The 22916-nt window shown below is 40.9% G+C and overlaps 1 protein-coding gene across 5 annotated transcripts in view; it reads left to right on the plus strand.

Moving 5' to 3' along the window:
* Positions 1–22916, plus strand: part of KCNIP1 (potassium voltage-gated channel interacting protein 1) — an 833815-nt gene that overhangs the window by 684716 nt on the left and 126183 nt on the right. Inside the window, exon 1 of one of the 5 annotated variants that reach the window (XM_030572372.1) lies at positions 5352–5544. The exons of the other annotated variants lie outside the window; for them this stretch is intronic. Within the exon in view, the coding sequence (XP_030428232.1) occupies positions 5436–5544 (109 nt within the window). The 5' untranslated portion in view covers positions 5352–5435. Of the gene's footprint in view, positions 1–5351; positions 5545–22916 lie in introns of those variants that run through there. 5 annotated transcript variants of the gene reach the window in all.

Consider the following 22916-nt stretch of genomic DNA (forward strand, 5'->3'; position numbering starts at 1 on the left):
TCAATTCTCTGGGTTTTGGAACCCATGTCCCTTGTCTAGCAAGTACCACCCAACTGAGGGTGAGCAATTTGTCACCAACCAGTCCCACAGGTTGGCAGTCTGGGATAGGGTAGGCGTGCCTATGCAAATACAATCTCTGAAATTCTTTCCACCAGATGTCAGTGTAGAGCTTATCCTGACTCTGCTTACATTGGGTTTTACTTGAGGCCCCATGAGAAGCTCTTATAAAACATCCAGGTGTAGATAAGCTATATGTTCCTCACCTCTACATCTGATCAATATTTTTTCATCTTCTGAAGAAGATCTGACAATGTGCTTCTGCACAAGATCCTACGGGGAGCTAAGCTGAGCAGCACCTCTTCAGCTTGTTTAAGTCCCATCACAAGTATATCTCAGTAAAAATGCAGCCAACTTCCTGCTCAATTATTCCTGACAATGTAAATGTTAAAGTAGAACCAGAGAGCTCATCTTTTCAGTTAGTTACACACCAGAGGGCCTGGATTCTGTGTGAGGAGCTGCATGCTGTCAGCTGTCCGTGCAGAGTGGTGATCGCAGGGGAAGCTGCTTCCCCATACCTCTCTACCCCAGTAACCTCCAGTGGAAAGTTCATTGAGGGTTGGATAGGACAGTTGCATGGTGCATATTTTCTCCCTTAGCAACCAGCAGGGAATTCAGCTTGAGGCTATACCAAACTGAGTGGAGCCCCTCAGCACTGTGAAACCCACATTGTAGGAGCTAAGATGCTGTGGTGACTGTGTGAATCCCAGGCAGCATGGCCGAAACTGGGCCAGTGACAGTGACATGGCTAAAAACTTACTCTTAACAAAATGAAATCCGAGATTCTCTTGTCATCACTCATCTTGTGGGGATGGGGCTTTAAGAAAAGCATCAAAATTCATGAAATTCATGACAAAATTTGGTAGATGGAAATTCTGGGAACCTCAGAGTTTCCTACTCCTTTCCCTGGTGGTCTGTCCTGTATCCCAATTATCCATGTTCCAGATCCAGGTGTAAGTGAAGCTGATTCAAGTTGTGATCAGAAGCAATAAAGATACTGACTAGAAGAAAGAGAAAATAAAGATTAAATAATGATCCCAGAGAACTGCATGTGGACAGTACATAATATTTAGAGAAAGGAGAATAAATTGTAAGGAGCAATTTATACAACAAATTTCACCTCTCTTTGCATGTTGTCTTTAAAAAGATGGCACTTTTCTTGACTGTATTGTGCAGAATTACTCACCAAGCCCTTACTGTGAGTAATTCTTGGGTAGTAGTTCATTCAGCATCATTTTGTTTTGTGTATTTGATATTCAAAAGTGGAGTTGTTTTGATTGGATGTGTTGATCCCATGGTATGGTTTAGCTCCCTGAAGGGATGCTAAACCATGGAACAACTCTTAAAATCAGGTTGCAGTTTTAAGTAGTACTCATGGTTGCATTTAGTGGAAACTGTAATTTAGAGGTAGGTGGAAAACTGTTTTCTGTCACCCAAAACTTGTTGAGATTTTGAAATTTTTCCTGTTCTGCCTAGAGTAGAGGCAGGGGGAGAGACGCATACACTCACAGCAACCCACCCACCTCAGGGTAGCTGATAGACTGTTTAGGGCACTCACTGGGGATGAGAGAGACCTGGATTTAAATCTCTGCTCCAAATCAGGCAAGGACTTCAGTGTGGGTTTCCCACCACATCCAAACTGAGAGTACTCTAACCTCCGGATTATTCTGTGAATGTTAGCAGGATTAGCTTTTGTTTGTATGATAGAGAAGAATCTTTTTTTGTGCTAATACAGGTATTTCTTTGTGGATAAATGTATTTGTGGACAAACTAATACATTTGTTGTCAGTGTACACATTCATACCAGAAGGGCTCCCTTGACTGCTGTATACAATGTACATTCAATTGCTTGATAGGAAGTGACATGAGACAATTGAGTGTAAAGTCTACTAGACTGCCAGTAAATCTGCCCTATATCTTTCTCCTTTCCTCTGGCAGAAAGGAACCCAGCTATTTTAAATTCTGTGGTTCACATTCATAATCAAATATAATGATATTTTTGTGCAAAACAGGACAGAATAAAATTTTAAATTCACTAAGAATATCTAGTCTTGTTTATTGTGTATTTCTCCTTAAAATGCTCCCACTTCTTTCTGAGAGACTTAGTAGCTTATTGATTTCTCCAGGTGTTGCTCCTCTTTTGGTCACTCAGTCAGGGAACAGAAACTATAGCATGTGACTTAATGACCAGTCATTCAGCCAGAATATTGACTATCTAGTGAGGTGGATGCTACAAACAGTGCACAGAACCTCTTTAGAGTAACTACATTCTTAAATAGGAATGGCTCGTATATCATGCTGATGAGCACTGTGTAAGAACCTGGATAGATGAATGCTACTGACTGAACACTTATGAATACTAATAAATTTGCAAAAACCTGATCTATTCATGGGCCATCTGTGTATGGGAAAAGATAAATTGTTCACAACTAATAGCATGGCCACCTATAATATTTGATAATATTACTTTTAAAATGGCTTCTTTTGAAGGATCTCAAAGTTCTTTAAACACCAACCCTCCCAACATCCCTTTGGGGTTCTGGTAGCGCACATTTTTCCTGTTGCACCAAAGGAAAACTGAGGTCCAGAGAGTTCACGTGAAGAAGAAGAAAGTCTTTATCTGAGCTGTGAATAGACCCAGAACTCCCAAAACACAGGTCAGTGCTTTGACCCCCCAGACCATTCTTCATGGAGAGAAAAGCCACCTGCTTTTCTCTTCTATAACATAGTTAGCATCAGAGGTCTCTCTTGTCACAAAGATACTATTTCGAGCTGAAACCAGGTAATGGGTATGTTTACCCTGCAATCGGAGGTGTGACAACACCATGTGTAGACATAGCCAAACTAGGCTACATGAGTACTGTACCAGTAGCAACGAAGATGCAGCAGCACTAGTTTCAGCATGGGTTGTACAATTCTGACAAGGACCCTGGGTATTTGCTCAGGTGGCTAGTCTGCACAGAAGTACATTCTGCCACACCTTCACTGATATTGGCACCTGAACTAATTAAATTAAAGTTAGTTCAGGTATGATTGTACACGCAGCAATCATACCTCTGATTGCAGCACAGACATACTGTCAAGGTTCCTTCCCCACTCAGAACTTTAGGGTACAGATGTGGGGACCTGCATGGACACTTCTAAGCTTAATTATTAGCTTAGATCTGGTACACTGCCACCATCCAGAATTCCAGTGTCTGGAGCACTCTCTGTCCCCCTAAAACTTTCCCCTCCCTGGATTGCCTCGAGGGACTTCACCAATTCCCTGGAGAATACAGATCCAAATCCCTTGGATCTTAAAACAAGGAGAAATTAACCATCCCCCCCTTCTTTCCCCCCACCAATCCCTGGTGAGTCCAGATCCAATCCCCTTGGACCTTAAAACAAGGAAAAATCAATCAGGTTCTTAAAAAGAAAGCTTTTAATAAAAGAAAGAAAAGTAAACAATCATCTCTGTAAAATCAGGATGGAAAATACTTTACAGGGTAATCAGAGTCATATAGCCCAGAGGAACCCCCTCTAGCCTTAGCTTCAAAGTTACAGCAAACAGAGGTAAAATCCTCTCAGCAAAAAGGAACATTTACAAGTTGAGAAAACAAAAATAAGACTAACCCGCCTTGCCTGGCTATTACTTACAAGTTTGAAACATGAAAGACTAATTCAGAAAGATTTGGAGAGCCTGGATTGACGTCTGGTCCCTCTTAGTCCCAAGAGCGAACAACCCCCAAAACAAAGAGCACAAACAAAAGACTTCCCTCCACCAAGATTTGAAAGTATCTTGTCCCCCTATTGGTCCTCTGGTCAGGTGTCAGCCAGGTTTACTGAGCTTCTTAACCCTTTACAGGTAAAAGACATTAACCCTTAACTATCTGTTTATGACACATACCCTTTGTTCTGTTTCTGCTCAGGTGCTTTAATTAAAAACTCCTTTGGCCTTACTGAATATTCATTGGTCCAGACTATTACATCTGGAGAAATACTGTCTTGCTCTGTTCTACAATTTTTCCAGTGTTACTAAGTAACCTTGTTATCTTTACAAATAATCATAAAGAAGGTAGAAGCCCTGCAGTCAAGCACCATAGTAACACTGTGAGGCTCTATTAGCTGAGCATGAACATGCTTCTTTGGACCCTTGACATGTCAGCTGTGTCCCTGAAAGTGTTTTTAAACAGAGACAAGAGGATTTTTGGAGAAGCAACGAATGAGCAAAAGTAGCAGAGGTGAGGGATATGATTAGAGAAAAGTATGAGGTAATTCCCTGAGCATAAATATGGGACCCAATGTTCTAATTCTGCTCCTGACTCATTCTTTGAGTCTCAACTCCTGTATTATGGGGATAATAAAATCTATCCATATGTTGTGAGACTCACTTGATGTTTATAAAGTGCTTTAAAGATGAAAAACATTCAGTGTTATTGGAACCCTGAAACAATAGTCCCGAAAATTACCAGCCGAGGCCCAAAATTTATTTCCCCAGGTGGCGATGGAAAAAATACATGACATCTTTACTCTTTAGTGGGGGAAAAGTAGCCAGGCCAGTAAAATGTTGCAAGAATAAGCTATAACAAACTGCAACATTATTAGTCTTGTTTGCCTGCCTGCAATTGGTGCCCATGTTAGGCCAGATTTTGGTCCACTGAAACTTCCGTGCATATGTTACAGAATGGCTAAGTGCACTGTGTTCTCTCTAATAGGTAATCCAAAGAATATCAGAGCCTACTACAGCTACCAACAAATGGAGTTGTTCCTTTAGCTCAAGTGGTAGTGGTGTTTTGAAGTCCTGGTTCCTATGCTGATTTACCAGTGTGTGTGTTGGAGGGGCTCATTGAATATATCCTGACCTGTCACTGTTATACTTGGAATTCTTCCTGCTGAATGTCTTAAAATGTTTCCCTCCAAGCTTTGTGTTTACTTTCCATGCAGTACCGCAGAAGCATTTGCAAAAAGCATCTACATTAGTAAGGTTACAAACAAAACAAAGCAAAACAGAAGATCATTGTTTACGCAGATTTAAAAATCATGCGTAACGTTGCCGAAGTAGGCAACATAATGCTAAGCTGTTCAGGAGCAGAGTAAACTCATGGGAGGATTGCCTGATGGGGGAGAGAAAATAAAACCATAGATTACTGTTAAATGCAGAAATTGCTTGCATGTGAGAGAGAGAGAAGAAATGGAAATAGGGGGAGAGGATGAGAAATGCAGAGAGAGAGAGACACGCACGCACACACACACACACACACACACACGAAGAGAGAAAATGAGCCAGATACTTACTGAGCAGCAGGAAGAAAAGCTTCAAACAGACGATTTCCCAGCATTAGATGTCTGCCAGTTGTTTGGCTAGCACACCAGTGGGTATCTGTGTGGTGCCTTAAAGGATGTGGAATAAAGGAGAGTCAGAGGGACTCCAGACTTTAGGGATTGTGGTGGTGGTGTGTTCTTCTCTGAAACTTTTGCACTATCTCGGGCTAATTGACTTGTCAGATGGTAAGAACCTCCAAGCTTTCCAGCACCTATTTACCTTTATTTAAGTGTATTTCAAAAAATCACTGTGAATAGCAGGTTGAGGGAAATAAAGCATCAGCTTTTCAGTGCACTTATTTCTCATCCTCATCTTCATGCCTTGTAAGTCATATGGAGTTTAGTGCTGGAGTTAGGCTTTGTGCTTTATTTCAAGGGCTTGTGTTAGCTTTTGGAATTTTACTATAGCTGAGGGGCATTTTATGTTGTGATTTTTGCCACACATGCTACTTTTCTTTTATCTAAGTATTATTTTTGTTTTACCCTCTCTTTGGGGTCAAAAGTCTCTTTTCGGGTAGTGGAAGCACTACTAATAATTAATTCATTAGTTTGGTATGGTTCACTAGACACAGTACCCCTGTGACTCTTGTGACCTGAAGAAAATAAAAACTGCTTGAATGTATGTAGTACAAAAGGAACTTTTTTTGTGAGTATTTCTTATTCTAGATGCTTCAGAGACTAATAAGAGAAACCAGAGACAAAATAAATTAAGTAGAAAAATGTTTCTCATTTGAAGAACTATCCTGAGGGGACTGGTCTCTCTCTGTCAGATTTAGTAAAGAAATATTTTTTTCTATGATATTTGATAGGAACAGGCAAAGCATACGTATTTGAATTATTTAAGTAAATGTAGGCAATAGCAGAATGTTTTCTAATCACACAGTGACACTCACCCCAATGGTGAAGTTCATTAAAAAAAAAACAACCACCATTGGTATGAGACAAATAAAAATTTAAAAGAAAAAAAAAAGAGGGAAGCCAGTAGTCCCTGGCAGATCTCTTGGAGTTCACTCATGCATAGATGATTAACGCTGCCAAGTTTTCCTAACAGAGGAGCAGAATTGTCTGAAATCATAATAAAGACAGCAATTTCTTGACAGAGGTTTCCTTTGAAATATGGGTTATGTAAAATTGTCAGAATATTTAGTGAGAAATTAAAGAAAGAAATACATCAATTAGTATTCTCCTCAAGTACAAGTTTTATCTTTTACTGAATGAAGTTGGGAGGAAAGGCAGCATATTAATTTTAACCCAGTCATTGTAAAAATCTATAAGATACCAGATGGGTAGAAAGTTTTCATTGATGGTTAACAAAATATAAAAATAAATTGTGACCTGTAGGAAAGATTTTTTTTATTTAGAATATTAGAGTAGAAGATTTAAGTTGCATGTATTCTCAATACATACATGTTTGCATTTTCCCTATAACAGGAGTGAAACACAACAGCTTTAGTCTACCCTTACATGAATTGAACTCCAATAAGATCTGTTCCCCACCTCCCTCACCAAAAAAAAAAGACCTAACATTAACTATCGATTTCAAAAGATACATTCACCTTCATAAAATGTGTTGGGAAGAAACATAAAATGAAATGCAGAGGCAGTTGCACTGCTACCTGTTTAAGTGCAAGGACATTTCTATATATTTTTTCCAGAGCTTCTGATGGTAAATCCACTTTTAAAACAGATTACTTACCCAGACCAGTCTCCGCAATGTTTCCCCAGGAAATTCAAATAAGGGACAAAGGAGAAAGATGTCCATTCAAAGGTAAAGGGAAGTAATAAATGTTAAAAGTAGCCCTGTTGTAGAGCAGTGCCGTTCCTCTAGTCCAGCTGTATCCTATAGTATATTGGTATTTTAGTGAGCAATTAATCCTTAATGAATTGCTTTCACTAAACAGCCCTGGATGCAGGTTTCTAACCAATGTGTAACAGCATCAGTCAGCCCATTCAGGTGCAGAACATGGCATTGTTGTGCCTCATAAATCTTTGCAGTGAGCACCCTAGTTAGAACATCTCACAGTACTAATGAACTATCTGACAAAGTATAGGTTCACCATAAAATAAACCTCTTTGATTGCTGCTTTTTTTTCCCCTTCCTGACTTCAGAATTGTCCACTTAGGATTCTGCAGGAGTCTGAGAAATGTACAGTTATTGTTCACAAGTTATAGGAGCTTTCCCTCCTTTTGGGGCCTGAATTCTTTGATCTCTTACTTATGCTGAGGAACACTTACACTTGCAGGTAGTTGTACAGATGTCATGTGAGTAAGTATTGCAGACATCAAGCCCTTGGAAATCTTTAAGTTCAGCATGAAACTTTTTATGTGATCTGTTAGGTAACAGTGGGTAAGTGTGGTACATTATTATTATGATTTGTATTCCCATAACACATTGGAGCCCTGGTCATGGGGTTTCAGCATAAATATTTCTAGCTTGCCTTTACATTCAGTGTAGATGATCACTGCTTTTGTTTATCTAGAGGCAAGTGATTCCACATGCAGTTTCATGACTGTGTGTAATAGCCCTAAAATTAAACACTGCACTATTTAAGCAGACTGGCTCCCAATTGCCTAAAATTGACCATGCTGTTATTTCCTTTTAGAATTTGTATGATGTCAACTCTTGCAGGTAAAACATGCTTATTTATAAACTACTCATTTATGTTGCTTTTTCACAAGAAGTGATTGGATACCAATTCTGCATTAGGGTACTATGAAAAGCTGGATTTATGGAATAGTAACTACTTTGTGATTGGCAATTCAGTAAGTATAAGACACTTTGCAGAATTTCCTGCAGTTCAATATACATAATGCTCAGTATCTTGACTCTCAGCTTCTGTTTCCTAGTTATATTTCATAAGTAAAGTCTGGATCTTGCAATGAATGTCGTGCAGGTGAGTCCAATGGCCTTTGGCACAAGTGCAGAGGTCTACCCATCCTGAGCCTTGTTACGGGATTGCAGCCTAAGAATCCAATTGGAAATCTGAGAAAAACTTAGACTTGCATAAAACTCTCTTAACAAAACCGTAAACTAGGGGGAACGGAACAGTTTCATCGGCGATTGGCTTTGGGATTCTGCATTCCTTCCAACTGAAACAGAAGCGATGTGAGATCCACATAACCTGAACACAGTAAACTTCTCTGTAAAGAGCAACCCCTTGCATGATCAGCGCTGTGCCAAATACATGATGTTCACTTCACAGAATTTCACATTACAGGTTTCACTGTTTCCTGTTGTGCAGCCTCTCCCATGCTTCCACCTCATTCATAATTTCACAGTTTCATATTGGTAATACCAAACTTGCTTGCAGGCGACAACCAAATTAAAAAACAATGAGGTAAGAGTCAATGATTAGTTTCCTAGCAAGTGGTGGGGATGTTGTCATAATTTAATGATTCGCATTAAATGGCATTCAAGAAAACATTTTGTGAATTTTATGGTAATCCTTGGTTGTCAAAGGACTAAGAACTCTCCTGTAAGAGCAAATGCTGGCTATTCTAGAACTGCTTTATGAGTTTGGCTCTAACTCTTCTTGCTTTGTTCCATCCATCAATCATTTGGATATCCTTGTAGTGCCGATAAATTTTATTTCTTCTGAATAGAGAGAGATCCAGACCAAATATGATGTGTGTTTTTGGACAGCTATCAATATTGATTAAATAATACCATCACCAGGGTTTAAAACCCTGAGAACTAAGTACTGTTTAAAGGTACCACTTGAATATTGTGAGTTAGAAGTTTAACTTTTAATGCAGAAAAATTTGTTGTGCGCCCCACAATATGTATGTTTCTGTCTGGTAGGACTGCCTTCTTGACTGTTCTCAGTTATTTCACAGGAGAAAACTACACTGGTGATGGATTTCTTCCCAGTTGAATGGGTTGTGGGTTTTGCTCTCTCAGTGTAAAAGGATAGCAACTACTCTACCCTGGTGCATGATTCAGCAATTTGTAAAGAATGTATAATCAACTGGTGGAATTTCATTGTTTCATGATGTTGCTGAGACAAATAGTTTAGTAGAACCCTGAAAAGAGTTAGACACCTGAAGTATGTGACTAGGAATAGCACATTCGGTTACACTAGAATAGGGCAACAATATGACCATCCACTAGGGCTGTCCAAAAGTTCATTTGGAACTTTGAAGTCACCACAGATCAGGAGGCATTTTGGTCTGGGCTTCGGTCCATGAACTGTTGCAGACCAGTACTGTTGTGGTTTGTACAGTCTTCATTCCCAGCCTGCTCCCCCACTCAGTGACCTGCTTCACCAAACCTGGGACCCAGCCATCCTTAACATTACTAGATATTGGCCACCATTCCTGCCATCTCTGTTGGCCCTGGTACCAGAACCTAAGGGTCTCTAGAGAGCACTAGAAAACTTTTCTGCCACTTTATCTCATCAAGGGATTACCAAGCCCCATGACCACATCCCAGAGGCAGCAGAGGCAAGAGTTGGTAGGGTGCCAGTACCTGGACATAAAGTGGGGTAGTAGAGAACAGTATAAGGAACTCTGGGAGGTGAGGGGATGTGGGTGTGCCCCTGCATATTTGAGTTCTGTATAACCTGAACCTCCTAGTGAAATCTGAAAGATTTTCCTCATTGACCCTGTGGCATCTGGCTTGTGTGTATCCCCAGTTAAGGAACTTTGCCAGATTTGCTGACCTCCATCATCAATTCTTAGATTTCAGGTTGCAAATCTTTAATCAGTTATATTATAGGGGGCTTAATCCTTCCTTTGAAGCATGTGGTATTAGCCATTCCTAAATTTCTTTTGCAACAACTATAAAGTATTTTCCAAATAAGGCAGTAGGAATCGGCAGTTACAGGCTTGGTTTCCAGTGTGATGATGCACACCTCGCTGTCCACCCATGGCATATTGTAGTGTTCTCCGCTCTATGCCTTGCATTAAATGCAAAAATCTTTTTCACTCCTATTGCCAACTAGCAAATTCCCTCAGATCTTATGGTCTGAGGACAAAGGCAACTTGCTCTTCAGATAGCATATGGATGTGCCTTTTTTTGTGTTGGAAAGAGTCTAAAACAAAAAACACGAGCAGGAATTATCCCATGGCCCTTCCTGCAAATTCAAACATCCCCACAGTTGGGATCCAGAGGAACCATGGGGATGTCACAATTCATAATCAGATTGTTGGCTCCTGCAGTCCTTCCAAACTCAGTTTATTTTTTCTGGGTTTGTTGATTAGACACAAGCTTCAGGTGGGAGTGGGGGTTGTCAGAGAATGTCTGTTTTTGACTTGATGTGTGGGGAATTTTTATGCATGCAACTCGGAATGCATAAGATAAGAGCTACAAGAGGGGAAATGGGAGCCTAGACTGAACTTCAAACCCCACTTTTGCATGTGTTATTTCAAAGAGCTTTAGAGAGACCAAAGAGAAAAGAGGGAAGAACGGAAGTGTAATCTGGTGAACTGGAGCTTTGTGTTATTGTGACCCCATTTAAAAAAAAACAAAAAACACTGAGGAGGAAAAATAAAGTGAGACATGGGGGAACCATTTGTATCACACCTAACAGACTCTGAGCTAGTGCTGGTTTGTGCAAACTGCACCATGGGAAACCCCTCATTAGGGCTTCCTGTGCTGCATAGGGAAGTGCAGTTTCTGCTGCTGCCCTCCTTCTGGGGATTCTGCCCAGGGACAGCAGTGTCTGAGGCTGCACAGCAGCCTGCTGGAAGAGGCTATATCATAGATCAGTGGTGGGCAACCTGCGGGCCGCACACAGCACATCGGGGTAATCCGCTGGCAGACCACCAGACGGTTTGTTTACATTTGCACAGCCGCCCAGAGCTCCCAGTGGCCTCAGTTCGCCAATGGGAGCTGCTGCAACCACTTTCCACAACTCCCATTGGACACGAACAGCGATCCACAGCCACTGGGAGCTGCGGGCGGCCATGCAAATATAAAACAAATTGTCTGGTGGTCCGCCAGCAGATTACCCTGGTGGGCCACAGATTGCCCAGCACTGTCATTGATGCACTGAATCAGCCCATCCCCCAACTGCTCTGACCACGTGCCCTCCCCAACAGCCCACTTTTCCAGCTTTGTTGGTCTACTGTAAGCCCACCCCTCAATGTGAAAAAATGAACAATGCCTCCACTTTCTGTTATCCTAGCAGACTGAGAACCCAGGTGGGCCCTTGCAAGAAACTGGGGACGAATTTAGGTTTACCACATTCATACAAAGAAGGCTATTTTAGGTTCCTTTTAAGGTACCAATCACCGTAATACCAAAGTACCATCTAGTGCTGGTAGTGGTCTGAGCAGCACATGGAGACAGGACTCTGGGTTTAGAGCTGCACAAAATTTTGGGAGGAATAGTAAATTTGCCAGAAACTGCAGTTTCAGAGTGACTGAAGCTATTTAAAAAATTCAGATCAAATTCAGCAAATAGTTTTGACTGAATAAAAAAGAAAAAAAAATTAAAAAGTCCAAACCAGTTCATATTGTTTTCTAAATGAACCATTTGAACATCTTGTTTAGATAAAACCATTTTCAAATATCAGAGGGATAATCGTGTTAGTCTGGATCTGTAAAAGCAGCAAAGAATCCTGTGGCACTTTATAGACTAACAGACTTTTTGGAGCATGAGCTTCCGTGGGTGAATACCTACTTCATCAGATGCATGTAGTGGAAATTTCAAGGGGCAGTTATATGTAAGCAAGCAAGCTAGAGATAATGAGGTTAGTTCAATCAGGGAGGATGAGGCCCTGTTCTAGCAGTTGAGGTGTGACAACCAAGGGAGGAGAAACTGGTTTTGTAGTTGGCAAGCTATTCACAGTCTCTGTTTAATCCTGAGCTGATGGTGTCAAAATTGCAGATGAACTGAAGCTCAGCAGTTTCTCTTTGAAGTCTGGTCCTGAAGTTTTTTTGCTGCAGGATGGCCACCTTAAGGTCTGCTACAGTGTGGCCAGGGAGGTTGTATATATACAGGTTTTTGTATATTGCCATTCCTAATATCTGATTTGTGTCCATTTATCCTTTTCCGTAGAGACTGTCCAGTTTGGCCGATGTACATACCAGAGGGGAATTGCTGGCATATGATGGCGTATATTACATCGGTGGAGGTGCAGGTGAATGAACCGGTGATGGTGTGGCTGATCTGGTTAGGTCCTGTGATGGTGTCACTGGTGTAGATATGTGGGCAGAGTTGGCATCGAGGTTTGTTGCATGGATTGGTTCCTGAGCTAGAGTTACTATGGTGCAGTGTGCAGTTACTGGCGAGAATATGTTTCAGGTTGGCAGGTTGTCTGTGGGCAAGGACTGGCCTGTCACCCAAGACCTGTGAAAGTGTGGGATCATTGTCCAGGATGGGTTGTAGATCCCTGATGATGCGTTGGAGGGGTTTTAGCTGGAGACTGTATGTGATGGCCAGTGGAGTCCTGTTGGTTTCTTTCTTGGGTTTGTCTTGCAGTAGGAGGCTTCTGGGTACACGTCTGGCTCTGTTGATCTGTTTCCTTATTTCCTCATGCGGGTATTGTAGTTTTGAGAATGCTTGGTGGAGATTTTGTAGATGTTGGTCTCTGTCTGAGGGGTTAGAGCAGATGCGGTTGTACCTCAGTGCTTGGCTGTAGACAATGGATCGTGTGATGTGCCCGGGATGGAAGCTGGAGGCATGAAGGTAGGCATAGCGGTCGGTAGGTTTTCGATATAGGGTGGTGTTAATGTGACCATCACTTATTTGCATCGTGGTGTCTAGGAAGTGGACTTCCCATGTAGATTGGTCCAGGCTGAGGTTGATGGTGGGTTGGAAGCTGTTGAAATCATGGTGGATTTTTTCCAGAGTCTCCTTCCCATGGGTCCAGATGATGAAGATGTCACCAATGTAGCGTAGGTAGAGAAGGGGTGTGAGTGGACGAGAGCTGAGGAAGCGTTGTTCCAGGTCGGCCATAAAAATATTGGCATATTGTGGGGCCATGCGGGTGCCCATAGCGGTGCCACTGATCTGGAGATACATATTGTCATCAAATTTGAAATAGTTGTGTGTGAGGATAAAGGCACAGAGCTCAGCAGCCAGTTGTGCTGTGGCATCATCAGGGATACTATTCCTGACAGTTGATATTCCATCTGTGTGTGGGATGTTTGTGTAGAGAGCCTCTACATCCATGGTGGCTAGGATGGTGTTTTCTGGAAGGTCACCAATGCATTGTAGTTTCCTCAGGAAATCAGTGGTGTCACGGAGATAGCTGGGAGTGCTGGTGGCATAGAGTCTGAGTAGAGAGTCCACATATCCAGACAGTCCTTCAGTGAGAGTGCCAATGCCCAAGATGATGGGGCGTCCAGGATTTCCGGATTTGTGGATCTTGGGTAGTAGATAGAATAACCCTGGTCAGGGCTCTAAGGGTATGTTGATTTTTTCTGGTGTTAGTGTAGGGAGTGTTCTGAGTAGATGGTGCAGTTTCTCAGTGTATTCCTCAGCGGGATCAGAGGGAAGTGGCCTGTAGAATCTGGTATTGGAGAGTTGTCTGGCAGCCTCCTTTTGGTAGTCAGACCTGTTCATGATGACAGCACCTCCTTTATCAGCCTCTTTGATGATAATGTCAGGGTGGTTTCTGAGGCTGTGGATGGCATTGCGTTCTGCACAGCTTAGGTTATGAGGCAAGCGATGTTGTTTTTCCACAATTTCTGCCTGTGCACGTCTGTGGAAGCATTCAATGTATAGGTCCAGGCTGTCATTTTGACCTTCAGGAGGAGTCCATGTGGAGTTCTTCTTCTTGTGCTGTTGGTGGGAAGGTACCTGTGTCAGTGCGCTGTTCAGTGTTGTCCTGAAAGTATTCTTTGAGTCGGAGATGGCGAAAGTAGGCTTCCAGATCGCCGCAGAACTGTATCATGTTGGTGGGGGTGGCAAGGCAGAAAGAGAGTCCCTGAAATAGGACAGACTTTTCTTCTGGGCTGAGTGTGTAATTGGATAGATTGACGATATTGCTGGGTGAGTTAGGGGCACCATGGTTGTGGCCCCATGTGGCAGGTAGGAGTTTAGACAGCTTACAGTCCTTTTTCCTTTGCAGAGAGATGAAGTGAGTAATGTAGATCTCCTGTCTTATTTTAGTGATGTCTGTTTGTATGGAAGTTTGGTTATTAATGAGAGTCTCCAGGTTGGAGAGCTCTTTTTTGATGTTTTCCTGTTTGCTGAATAGGATTCTGATCAGGTGGTTCCTCAGTTTCTTTGATAGAGTATGGCATAATCTCTCACTGTGGTCTGTGTAGTATGTAGCTAGCAGTGGATTTTTCACCTTTAGTCCATTTGGTATGATGTCCATCCATTTGCATTTGGAAAGGAAGATATCTGTCTGTATTTGTGCAAGTTTCTTCATCAGGTTGATGGATTTCCACTCCATACGGCTAAATGCAGTGCCTTGCGTGGTGTCAAGTATCAGAAGGGTTGATGTTAGTCTGGATCTATAAAAGCAGCAAAGAATCCAGTGGCACCTTATAGACTAACACGTTTTGGAGCATCTGACGAAGTGGGTATTCACCCACGAAAGCTCATGCTCCAAAACGTCTGTTAGTCTATAAGGTGTCACAGGATTCTTTGTTGCATTTTCAAAAATGTCATCTCTAAGTGACATTTCCTTTAGAAAGTCATTTCAAACTGAACCAATGAAATCTTTCTGGTTTTTCATTTTGGTGAAACAAACTGAAAAATTTCAGTTAGAAACTAAGGGCTTGTCTACATCAGAAAGTTGCAGCGCTGGTGAGGGAGTTACAGCGCTGCAACTTTGAAGGTGTACACATCTGCAGGGCACCACCAGCGCTGCAACTCCCTGTTTGCAGCGCTGGCCGTACTCCCGTTTTGTCTCGGGTGTAGAGGATCCAGCGCTGGTGATCCAGCGCTGGTAATCCAATGTAGACAGTTACCAGCGCTTTTCTTGACCTCCGTGGAAGGAGGAAGCCTCTGGTAATCAAGCTGGTTTCCTTTCCCGGTTTGCTCTCTCGGTCCCGGAGCCAGCCAGCAAACCGCAGGGAAGGAGACCTGCTTGCTCGGGGTTCCGGGACCGAGAGAGCAAACCGGGAAAGGAAACCAGCTTCGCCGCGGTTTGCTCTCTCGGTCCCGGAACCCCGAGCAAGCAGGTCTCCTTCCCTGCGGTTTGCTGGCTGGCTCCGGGACCGAGAGAGCAAACCGCGGCGTTCCCGGTTTGCTCTCTCGGTCCCGGAACCCCGAGCAAGCAGGTCTCCTTCCCTGCGGTTTGCTGGCTGGCTCCGGGACCGAGAGAGCAAACCGCGGCGTTCCCGGTTTGCTCTCTCGGTCCCGGAACCCCGAGCAAGCAGGTCTCCTTCCCTGCGGTTTGCTGGGTGGCTCCGGGACCGAGAGAGCAAACCGCGGCGAAGCTGGTTTCCTTTCCCGGTTTGCTCTCTCGTCCCGGAACCCCCCTTGAAGCCGCCCAACAGCGCTGCAGTGTGGCCACATCTAACACCACTTGCAGCGCTGGTTGCTGTAAGTGTGGCCACTCTGCAGCGCTGGCCCTATACAGCTGTACTAATACAGCTGTAACAACCAGCGCTGCAAAATTTTAGATGTAGACATGGCCTAAGTGAATTATTCTGTTCAGCCACCAACCAAAAAATCAGTTCTTCATTTAGTTCTATTCTGGTTCTGGTCCCACTGCGTCAGTTTCCCTGTCTCTTAAATCAGGGCAATGCTGTTTACTTCAAATAGAAGTTAAGAAGCTTAATTAATGTTCATAAAGCTCTTTGAGCATCTGAAATGAAAGATGCTGCAAAAGTGCAATGTATTATTACAATAAATCTTCTCTGAGGTTGAGGGTGATGGTGATCAGTGATAGCTGCTTAGATGACCTGGTGCAGAGTGTAATCTGGTTCTCAGTTGCTTTTACTACAGAATTATGTTTATGCTTTATGATTGCTTGCTATAGTCTGTCCCCCTCACCCCCATAGTTGTTTAGTTAGTCGGATGTAGAAATAAACTTTGGTGTACCTGGTGACATTCTCTTGCTGGCTAATGCTTCTTATAATGCTTTGTGTTTCTTAGGTACTTCTCCATCTTGTTTTTCTTGAACTTCATTTTTCTATCTGGAGCTTCTTTTTTGTGAACCTGCTTCAACAGGTGAAAGGAAAACTACAATTAATTATAAAAAAAATATCCTTCTAGTCTGTCATTGAGAACAAAGGGGAGTAAATGAATAAAAAGTTTTGAGGGGTTAAGTGAAAAATAGCGTTCATTCATGTAGGAACCTGCTATCGTGGCAGTCTGACACACAGTGATGCACATGGAATGCAGCACAGTATTTCACTATATAAGAAAGTCTAAAACTTTGTAAGGTAAAAATTCACTTATTTCTTGGGGCGGGGGGGGAGTTAATTGAAGTATAAACACTGACAAACCACCCATTTGAGAACTTAACCAATCGTAAAATATGGAAACTTTATTGTAAAATAACTTTGAAATGAGAATTTAAAAACGCGGGTCTATTTAGCTACATAACTGTCCTACCTTTATTTTCCGTGTACTAAACCTCTATATTTTTAAGGACTCTACTGTCCACCATGATGGGCAACCATTTTGTATTCAGTGCAAAGTATTGCCAAAGAGATTCAAACTGTGCTATCTGATGGAGATTTTAATTTTTGTTGGTTTTGATGATTATATTGCTCTACAATGTATCATTCTTGGTGAATTGATACGGTTCTCTCCCTGCTTATGGGGGGAAATACATAAATTCAGTCCATAAGAAACATAGTCTAAAACTCTTATTCTGATTATTACATCCCTGCAACTCTGCTGGACCTTGATGTTTTATGGAATGCCAGAGTGGGGTGAGGTAATCTAAGTGTTTTAAAGTTAAATTAGCCAGGGGGCTTTTCTAAAAAATAAAGCCACATATCTTACAATAGTTATGAAGATCTTCTTTCTCATGCTTTCAGATCCTGTGTCTCTAGCTTCAGCAGCAGCCTGGACTTCCTTCAGGAAAGTATCAGTGAAACAGTGACTGTAATTGAGATGTGCCAGTGACAAGTATCTTAGAAAATAATATTTGACAATGCATCTAAGTATGCTGGAAATGTCAGTGTAAGTGGGTCTGTGTGTGTGTACACATACGTATACACATAATTAATATTCAGTTGTGATGGAGGCTTCTTAACTGTCAGAAAAAAAAACGTACATTAAAATAAGTGATGCACTCATGTCAGGAAACACCAGAATTAGGGCCGCTTGTACAATCTTAACTCTTTGTTCATTTTGTCCTCATTATTGTACTCGTGATTAAATACAATATTGTAAAGTATACAAATCAGGGAGAAGAGCTAAGGTTGTGCAGGCAACCTTAATTTTGGCATTTCCTAATTTTTGATTGCTCATATGTTCAATATTGACATTCTTTTTACATAGATAGGTGTTCTGTATGAGTAACTGGCGTGTGCATATATGCACTTATGAATTATGTTCTATTATTTAGCTATCTGTGATTCTAACTTTTAATCACTGCTGGGTTCCTTTGATGAAATCACTGGATTTCTCTCAGTGTTCTCAACTTTCAGTATTTTATTTCTCACATAATTCTCTGGCTGCTAGACTTCATTAGACAGTCTATTGCAGAAACTGCCAAGGATTGGTTGGCTTATACCCAGCCTTGGCTGTTGCTTGCTGATCAGTGAATGGAGGGGAATTCTATGTGTTGCACATCATTTCCTGATTTTCCAGTCCTGGTGGCATTTGTTAGCACTTGAGAATTATCTCCAGATTAGCTTTTGACAGTTTCTTCCGGTGTTTAATGACTTTTCTCTCCGTTTCAGCTATGCCAAAGATATAAGGAGTGGTCTGACTTTGTGGATTAACTGCAGAGTCACAGACTACATTTTGGGAACTTCATTTGAATTATTCATACCTTTTATTTTGTGTTTTGTTTAACACTGAGGCGTTCAGCACTCTTTCAGGAAAGCAAGTCCAGCCTTTTTACTCTCGAGTTTCGTAGAGGAATCGGGTTCTGCTTCTACTGAATGAGTCTGTATTGATTCAGTTAAGTGTAGCAGTAACTCATTAGTATTTGCTTACAAAATGATGCATGCAGAGCTACAGTCGTGATTATACTTCAATCTATCTCATAATTCCGCTGCTTTCTATTAAACCTTTCTATTAAAACAGTAATTTTCTGTTAATTTACAGTGTTACTACACCAGAACTGCCTTTTCAGCACGTGTGTGTGTATGAACACATCCTATGGTTTCAAATCTGCTAGTCAAAGCAATCTTACTGTTTTCCTTCTCATACAGCCACTTGCTATTTTGCCTCCATTCTAGCTTGCAAATCACCTGCTGCTTCTTCCCCCCACCCCAATAAAATCAGGGATCTATAGCTCTTTTACACCTGATGCCCAACTAACAAGATATTATTTCCATCTGAGCTCATTGGCATGAGCTAAGTTGGTTTGCTCCATCTTCTAGAAATGTGACATTGCCTTACCAATTCTCATCCTTTGTGCCAGTTCATGATTGTATGTCTCTTCCTTCTATCAAACATATGGAAATCAGAGCTCTTAACTGCAGAGGTTTCAATGCCTTTGAAAATCTTACAGTCAGATTTCCAGTTTCTCTTCCTTGATTATTCTCTCTCCCCAAGCACAGCTTTGCCTTTCTCACTTTGTGTTTTGAATTCTTATTCTTAGGCAGCACTAATGCAAACTAAATAGACAAATCTGGTAATTTTTAAATTGCAGCCATTTCAGTTACTTGGGACATATAGTGCATTGATCTTCCTGATCCATTTTAGGTCATACTTTAGCCCAATTTATCTTTATGGGGTTAGTAGCTTCTGGTTTGAACACTCAAACTTAATAATTCCGATGACATTTTTTATTACTACAAGGTGTAACTCCTGTTTAACTTAAAATGTATTTGCTATTTCTCTAGATGTAAATCCTGTTTTGTTGGCTTTGTGCCATGTTCTCCTCCCATGTTTTGGCTTTCTCTTTGTTCCCTGGTTTTTAGTAAACCCATCTGTAGTGAATGATATTGTGAAACTATGTAACACAGTTTTAACTGATATTATTCCCAGCACTGCAGCAAGAATGCACTGTGGGCCATGTACCACCTTTGATTCATTCGTGTATGACATCAAATTTAGCTTTTGTGTTCCACCATCTGTCAAAGGCAACATGTAGCCCAGGATGTGCCGCAGTCACATTGTTCTTTGATTCACTGACCTGCTCAGAGCCATCAGTTCATAGGCTCGAATATCACCACAGGTTGACAGATCATCATACTGCCGAAAAGGAAACTTCTAAAAGTCAATTTGCTGCCTGTAAATAGTATCATACATATAGCACTAGAAACTGTATTTCTGTTTATCCCCAGGAAGGACAAATGTGTATAGCATAAGCAATCACAGAGCAAACTTCCTTGACAACATTGTTTCATCTCTATCTTGAAGCGACCATCTCTAGAAACTCTCCTCTGTTGTGATGCCTGTAAAATACTCCACAGTGACAAGGGAGCTGGCCTACGGTGATTGCTGCTTTCTCGTGCTTACAGCATTGACTCATTGTTTCCTTATAATCCTCTATCTGTCTGCGTCCACAGTTGTGTCTTGATTTATACTTAGTTTGTAAGCTCCTTTGAGCAGAGAGTGGGTCTTTATGTTTTGTACATTGCTTAGCAAAATAGGGTCCCAAGTGCTACCATAATGAAAATAGCAGTAGTGACAATTAGTTAACAAATAGCTTGTATCTATAAGTCCTTGTTTTAAAGAGGGATTTGAAGGAAGACAATGAGATTGGCAGATCATTGTACCTCTATATGGAGCCAAAGGAACGATACTAATTTTCCCTAGCGGAGGTTGTGGTCTTGTATCTTTTGCAACCATTCTTTGTCCATCTGACTTGGAAGTCTATTCTGACTATATGCAGAAGCAACTTTTTCTTAACATCTAGCCTAAGCTTTTTCCTTCTTTAGCTGCATGCTGTAGTACCTTGTTCTGCCATCATCTGAGTAACTCTTTCTTCACTGATATTGTTAAATTAAAGATATTTATTGGCTGTGCATATGCCACCCCTGAATTCTTTTTAGACTACATAAACATAGCTTCTTCAATAACTCCGTGTGTCTCTTAACCATCCAGTCTTCTATCTGTTCCATTGTCCTCTAGATTTTCTATATCCTTTCTAAACTACAATCTCCACATTTGCACACCATTTACCAAGGTTATGGTAGGTAGCACATTAACCTGTGATTCTCCTGTATGTACATTCAAGAACAGCTTTGGATTTCCTTGTTAACTGCATTGCCTTAGAAGCAAGTGGAGAGTTCTCCATTCCCACTGAAACTTTGGTTTCTCTCTCTAACTGCCCAGATAGCTGCATTGTGTAATTTTAGTTTCAGTCCATCAGATCTCAACCTGGAGGTTGCAATTGCTCAGCCCATCCATATTGCTAAGTGGGAGGGGACTCTGAGGATGGTTCTGTTACGGAAAAGGTTGAGAACCACTGTTCTAGTTTATTATGAGAAGAAAAAATGTTCCCTGTTTATTCTAAGATTCTTATCTGAGAAACAAGCTATGCTTGTATGCGGTCCTGTAAGTCAGATTTTCATGCAATTTAATGAGTAAGGTAGAGGTACATGTTTGTAACGCATCCATTGATGCTGCAGAATATTTTCTCTCAATACAGAGCTGGCATTCAGTAAACCTGGATTCTGTTCCCAACTGTACTTCACACTGACGGGGACCTTGGGGAAGTCAGATGATCACCCTCTGCCTCAATTGCTTCATCTGTAAAATGAAAAGTGTCTTGAGACCTACACATTAAGATATCACTGTTTGTTTATAGTTATACCATTTAAATAAAAGCACTACTGGAACAAAATGGTAGTTATTTTAATATTTATATTGTGGTAGAACCTATGGACCATATTATACTTTGATTTTTCCCTGTTTTTAGACAGAAGTAATCACCAGTATGCAGTCGAGAAAGATGTTTAAGTCAAACAGGGCTACCTGGAAATTACAGATGAGGAATAATTTATTTTTGAAAGAGCAAATTACTCATTAACAAATGTAACATGGGCCATCAACATAAAGGCCGAGTACAACAGACTCAACATAACATTTCAGGGGACTTGCCATGCCCCGAAGTCTTTAAGGGACCTCCCTGGATCTTCTGGATATTGACCAGAAAAATAAATGGACCTATTTCCAGAGTGACTAATAAAGTGCTAAAGGAGAAGGTGAAAGACTAATTGCTCTGTTAATTAGAAGTGCTTATTGTGCCATTAGCATGTGCTGTTTGAAAAATTTAAGTTTTGAGCTGACTCAGAAGTTTGTTAATGGTTAGAATAATGCGGTGGGTTACATATGAGATATTGATGAGTCAGCTGACATAAGTGTCTTAGTTATTTCACTGAACATAGCTTGGAACAAGATGCTTGTCCTTAGATGTTCATTTTCAAATTATATCCAGAAAGAACAGATACTATTGTATGCAGGAAGTATTAAATATCTCACACAATTCCCAGATTTATATCCATAGTTGTGGTAAATGCAAATTAAAATAAGGCCTGTAATTGCAAATGGATTTTGCCCATATTTGCATATCTACATTTAAAACAAACATCCGGCCCCCTGTTTCTGTTAGGTGGTAAGACTTGAAAAGAGATTTGTAACTTTAATAAAGAAACTCGGTTCTGATTTAGTGGCATATGGACCCAAGCAAAACTTGGTGGAGTCAGTTTCTGTATTAATACAACCAGCAATCAGAAATAACTAATAAGAAGGAAATTCACTAAATAAAAAATAAATATTAACTGTCATTAATTCAAAAACTAAAATGAGCACAACCTTGCTGAAAAGTTATGTTCTTGTATTCAATTTAAAAATCCATATATCAAAGCAAGGTTATTTTTTTCCTTAATTTCCTGTGATCATTTAGGGATTTATTTTCTTCGAGTGATCTGCAAAAGATTATTTAGTTGTAACCTCTCATAGTAAGAGGAATATTTAGGGCTTTATTCTGGCTTATTACAGACAGATGCTTTATGGAGGATAGGGGCAGTGGGTATGGTCAAAATGTTTGATAAAAAATGTTTTTGTCAAATAGCCTCTTTAGAAAATGAAGTGTCTCGTAAAAATTGTTCAAATTTTAATTGAAATAATGTTATTGACATTTTTTAATTACTGAATGCTAGGATTTTGTTAAACAAAACATTGGTAATCTTTTTTATGTTCATAAGAGTTGAGAAAAAATGAAAGGCCAAAAAAGGGTCAGTTTTTTGAATCCTTCAAAATGAAAATGATGTTGGAGAAAAATGTAATTTAACAAGTTAGACTGGTTTTCAGTCAGCGGTTAGCCAGAGTAAGAGCTGTGGCATCTTTTTATAGGGTGCTTTCACCTTGTCCTTGTCTTTGTCCTTTGGCTTGTGCGCTGTGTACATTGCAGAATATCTAGCACCAGTGTTAACAATCTAGATACTTCCAGTCCTTGCATACTGGGGAGTAAGGGACTGAGTCTGCGGGCACCCTTTGCTCAAACGGGGACAGAAGGCTTTGCAGGTATGTCTACACTAAAAAAAAAACCTAAAAATTTGTCAGCAAGTCTCAG

The sequence above is a fragment of the Gopherus evgoodei genome, chromosome 8 (genome assembly GCF_007399415.2).
Source record: "Gopherus evgoodei ecotype Sinaloan lineage chromosome 8, rGopEvg1_v1.p, whole genome shotgun sequence".
In the NCBI taxonomy this organism is placed as follows: Eukaryota; Metazoa; Chordata; order Testudines; family Testudinidae; genus Gopherus; species Gopherus evgoodei.